Source organism: Laccaria bicolor, genomic scaffold (genome assembly GCF_000143565.1).
Source record: "Laccaria bicolor S238N-H82 LACBIscaffold_29 genomic scaffold, whole genome shotgun sequence".
Taxonomy (NCBI): domain Eukaryota; kingdom Fungi; phylum Basidiomycota; class Agaricomycetes; order Agaricales; family Hydnangiaceae; genus Laccaria; species Laccaria bicolor.
The window spans coordinates 379,689-384,085 of NW_001889900.1; the positions used below are offsets into that span (position 1 = coordinate 379,689).

The window sequence follows — 4,397 nt, forward strand, 5'->3', positions numbered from 1 at the left end:
GGGATGAGGAGGCCGATGATGATCAGGGAGGTGACATAAATGAGCGTCTATCTCAAGGCGTCAATAAAGGCATTCAGGCATTAAACAGCGAAGACTTACGATACGCCAAAAGGTACCCTTCACGGCAGCGGGCATAGTCTCACGAGGATTAGGAGTCTCAGAAGCAGCCAGACCAACCAACTCCGTGCCAGCTAGTGAACGAAAGGTGAATTCAAGATTGCGGCGTGTATGGTGAATCGCCTTACCAAACGAGAAAGCCGCGGTGACGAATACTGCGCAGATACCCTTGAAACCAGCAGCGAACGGGCCAGGATCCTTCCAGAATGTCCCACCGATGTAGTGATCATACTCTCCACCCTTGGGGCCGCCGCCACAGATGCAGACAATGCCAATGAAAATGAACATGATAACTACGAAAAGTTTGAGGCATGACGACCAGAATTCTTCCTCGGCGAAACCCAGTGTTCCGAAGACGCTAGCGATAACTGAAATGATTATTAACGAAATGATTGGGCTAAGATATAAAAAAAGAGGGCTCACTGATAACTACGTAAAAGATCGTAATCCACCCAGCTAGAGGCATAATATGTTTGCCCCAATATTGAACTGTTGTCCCGGCGACGGTGATTTCAAGCGGAAGGACGACAGCCCATTGGAAGACATAATTCCATCCCATGGCAAAGGCAAAGGCGGGGTCCAAGAAACGAGCGGACAGAGTGTAAAAACCTCCAGAGACGGGATAAAGGATAGACATTTCACCGAGAGCCTGAAGAAACGAAGTGAAGTTAGATCCTCGTCAAAGCATGCCCGAGAAAAAAAAACCTACCTGTGTGACGTTGATCAACATGATACCAATGAGAAGCCACGCAATCAAGACTCCAGCAGGACCTCCGTGGTGGAGCGCAGAGCCGGAGCCGACAAATAGACCAGTACCAATACTACCGCCTAAAGTGAGTGGAATCAGCACTCGAAAAATCGGAGGGAAGATCGAACGCACCGACGGCAATCATTTGAAGATGTCTGGGCTTCATTTTTTGTTGGAGCATCGGGGCATCAGCCACGACTTTTTCGAGGTCCTGGACATTGCCAGCACCAGCAACGACCTGACCACTAATAGAAATCAAAGTAAATAATAATCGACGCGAGCCTTATGAAGCATGTACCCAGTGGTGCCCGGAGCGCGCTTGAAACTTTCAAAGTTGACTCCAAGTCGCGTCCAGATCGACTCTTTGGAGGGATCGTATAGTTCCGCATGGTAAGGAGCGTCGGAGTCCACAATGCTAGTGGTCTCGACGACCTTTTCCGTGGGCTTGTGATCCATTGCCGGCGAAGAAGAGAGAGAGAGAAAATGTGTTCTCCACTTCTTCCACACAACATCTTTTTATTACCATCTATTACCTCCACCGGGCTCCTTACCCCACCTCCACGAATGATGGACTGCAAGGAAACGGAGATACATTGACAGAGAGCGGCCACCGAGTTTCGAGTAGTGAGGGGCAATAAACATAGGTTTGCAGGTTTGCCACGAGGTGAACTTTGTCTTCTGTAGTCGTGGAACTGGTTATTAAGGCGCTATATTGCTCTAGGACGTATCGATCCGAGAATGGGATGTGGGTTATGAAACGAGACAGCGAGTCAAGTGGGATCCGGTTTGGGAGAAGCGGAATGGTAAAAATGTGGGTGAATATGGGGCTGATGCACGGGGAGGGCGAGGGGAAAGTGGCGAGTGGCGCCGTGACGAGGGAAATGAGGCTAGGGGATATCTTGGATTGCGTAGGCTAGAGACGAACGTGAAATCGGTGAAATTGAGTATAAGAAGTGGCTTACTGTCTGTCGGATGACCTGGGATATTAATGTGTAGAAATTGCGTTCCAAGAGATAACTGGTTATGGCTATACACGCCTGGTGGCCCTGATACGCGCTTCGTCGATTCGCAGGAAAGTAGTTGGTTGAGGACTTGAATGTGTGATGGTGCGTACAATGATCTAAAGATAAGAAACGGTGAGAATCTCTTGATAAATTAGCTGGAGAGCGTGCTGTGGATGTCTCGAAGTCGACTGCACTAATAGCAAACTGACCTGGCGTATGAGCACTAACCAGCTTTCCCCAGACCCTTGCAAGGCCGGGGAAAACAAAAGTGCTATGACAGAGTAAGTTGCGGTGAAAAAGATGCTTTACAAGCCACTCACCTTCCCCGTCTTGCACCATCTGACTTGACCATATACCCAGCGCCTCCTCATCCTTGCCCCCTATCAAGACCAGACACCTAAACCCATCCAGGCCAGCTACATCCCTTTCGAATGCGCCCCTCAGTCTTATCTTGACCTCCCTCGCCTCTCTGACTCCGCGCCACCACGATTGAATTCGTACAGCAGCATCACCGTTCATTACGTCGTCCTCGCGCTGCTTCAAGAAGTTCGGCCTGACTCGCGACCTTCGATGCCCCGCCAAGATTAATATTTCGTCGTTTCTCTTCGCCGAAAAGGTGGATCATCGTGGTGTTGAATGAACGACTCAAAGTCTGGACGCTGGCAGGGGCACGTGATTCTAATCTTATCTTATTTTATCCATGCTCACTTCTCCTGAGATTGCGCGTTGAACGTTGAACGTTGAAAGAGTGAATTTAGATAAGAATATGGTAACTTCAAAGCAGCAAAATGACTTTGAGCAAGCGCAAGAGCAATCGAGTTTGTGGGATTTTCGAGTTGATCACTTTCCGCCGAAAACCTTAATTCTTAAAAAGGAGCGTCATCACGTGATGACGGCCCAAAGGCTGCACCCAACAAGCGCCCAAACGCGTATCGCGCGAAGTCATAAGTACGTAAAATAAGTGATCGCTTTGGCACTGATATATTTCTAAGATGAAGAATATTTACAAGGGAATACAGTAACTACTACATATTGGCAATACAAAATATCTATCTGTAATACCTATGCCACTGGAGCTTGACTAGAGCAACGTTCTTAACAGCGGGGAGGTCCACATACCAGTCGCGACTCGGATCCCCTAGCTTCTCAGCCCCACCATTTCCCACCTGGAAGGGTGTTATCCCACGCCATGCCAAGTGAATCGCGTCGTGGTCGCTTAGATATCCTCCGCGCTTCTTTGGAATTCACTCGTCCTGGTATATGTTTGTCGTTGGTGTCGGACTTGCGTAGATGGGGCCGTGTCCAAGTCCTGTCGTGTGCGTCGGGCGGCCGATTGCTTCTCTTCAGCGCTGGCAGCTTTTATCGTCCACGGCGTGGTTGAGCACTCGTCGTTGGACTCATCGTTTCGCACCCTCGCTGGATGTGGTTTGCGTAGTTGGGACGGGGTTTCTGTACCTACGTTGGGATAATTTTCGGTTTCAGAAGCTGTCAGGTTGGACTTGAGACAGGTTGACGGGTGGGAGATTCTGAGAGGGAAGGTATACGGCGTGGTATGGTTGTTGGTTTGTGAGCGACGAGCGTCACTTCGGCGTCGTTCCCACAGGTCATGTGAGGTATGACCATTTCGAGAATTAAAGTTTTCGGCGGAATCTCAAAAGTGGGATTTTCGCTGCTTTGTAGTTGTTTGCCACACACGATTCTCTTGCTTATCACCATCAGATCCATACCAATGGTCTCTTCTACAGCGCCGTATGGGACCTGGTCATCGCCTATTACGGCGCAAGCCATAACTAAAGGGGTACGTCTTGCCGTTCTCCACAATACGCGACGTGTTTACTCATAATTCTCAAGGCAAACGGCATCGCAGATGTTATTGTCGACGCTATTACTTCAGAAGTCTACCAAGTCGAGAAACGCCCGTCCGAGGCGGGGCGTAACGTTCTCGTTCACACCAAATCAAACAAGGATGTAGTCGGGGAAGGTTGGAATGTCCGAACGGGCGTTCAGGAATACGGTGGATCAGCGGCGGTCATTCACGCTGGTGTCATTTACTTCTCACATTTACCGGATGGGCGCGTCTATCGAATTTCGGATGGTAATCAGCCAGAACCAGTAACCCCAGGTGAGTCGTAACCTTCTCACAGATATCTTTATTAACATTCAGCTCTCAAGACAAAGTCCCATATCGATACGCCAATTTCGAGCCTCACCCCATACACACCCATCTCCTCGTCTCCGTTTTAGAAGACCATACAGACGACACCCCTGCCGGCATCGTAACCTCGTTATGTATCATCAATACCAAGGACAAATCCATCCATCCTCTGATTTCCAGCGCCGATTTCTACGCGTTGCCAAAGTTCTCTCCGGATGGTACCCGCCTCGCATGGAATCAATGGTATCACCCGGATATGCCATGGGAGGGTGGCCAGATTCTCGTTGGCGACGTGTCCCTCAACGCAGACGGCATCCTCGCGATCATAAACGAAACCCACGTCGCAGGGGTCAGGGAGAAAATCAGCGCATGC

At 49.6% G+C, this 4,397-nt stretch overlaps 1 protein-coding gene across 1 annotated transcript; it reads right to left on the bottom strand.

Annotated features, from left to right (window-relative positions):
• Nucleotides 1-1,412: 1,412 nt before the first annotated feature.
• Nucleotides 1,413-2,221, bottom strand: LACBIDRAFT_304844 (uncharacterized protein; the record flags this gene model as incomplete). Its single annotated transcript, XM_001885138.1, has 3 exons — nt 1,413-1,778; nt 1,828-2,140; nt 2,190-2,221. The coding sequence occupies 3 exons, from the start codon at nt 2,219-2,221 to the stop codon at nt 1,413-1,415; spliced, it is 711 nt and encodes a 236-aa protein (XP_001885173.1).
• Nucleotides 2,222-4,397: the final 2,176 nt, after the last annotated feature.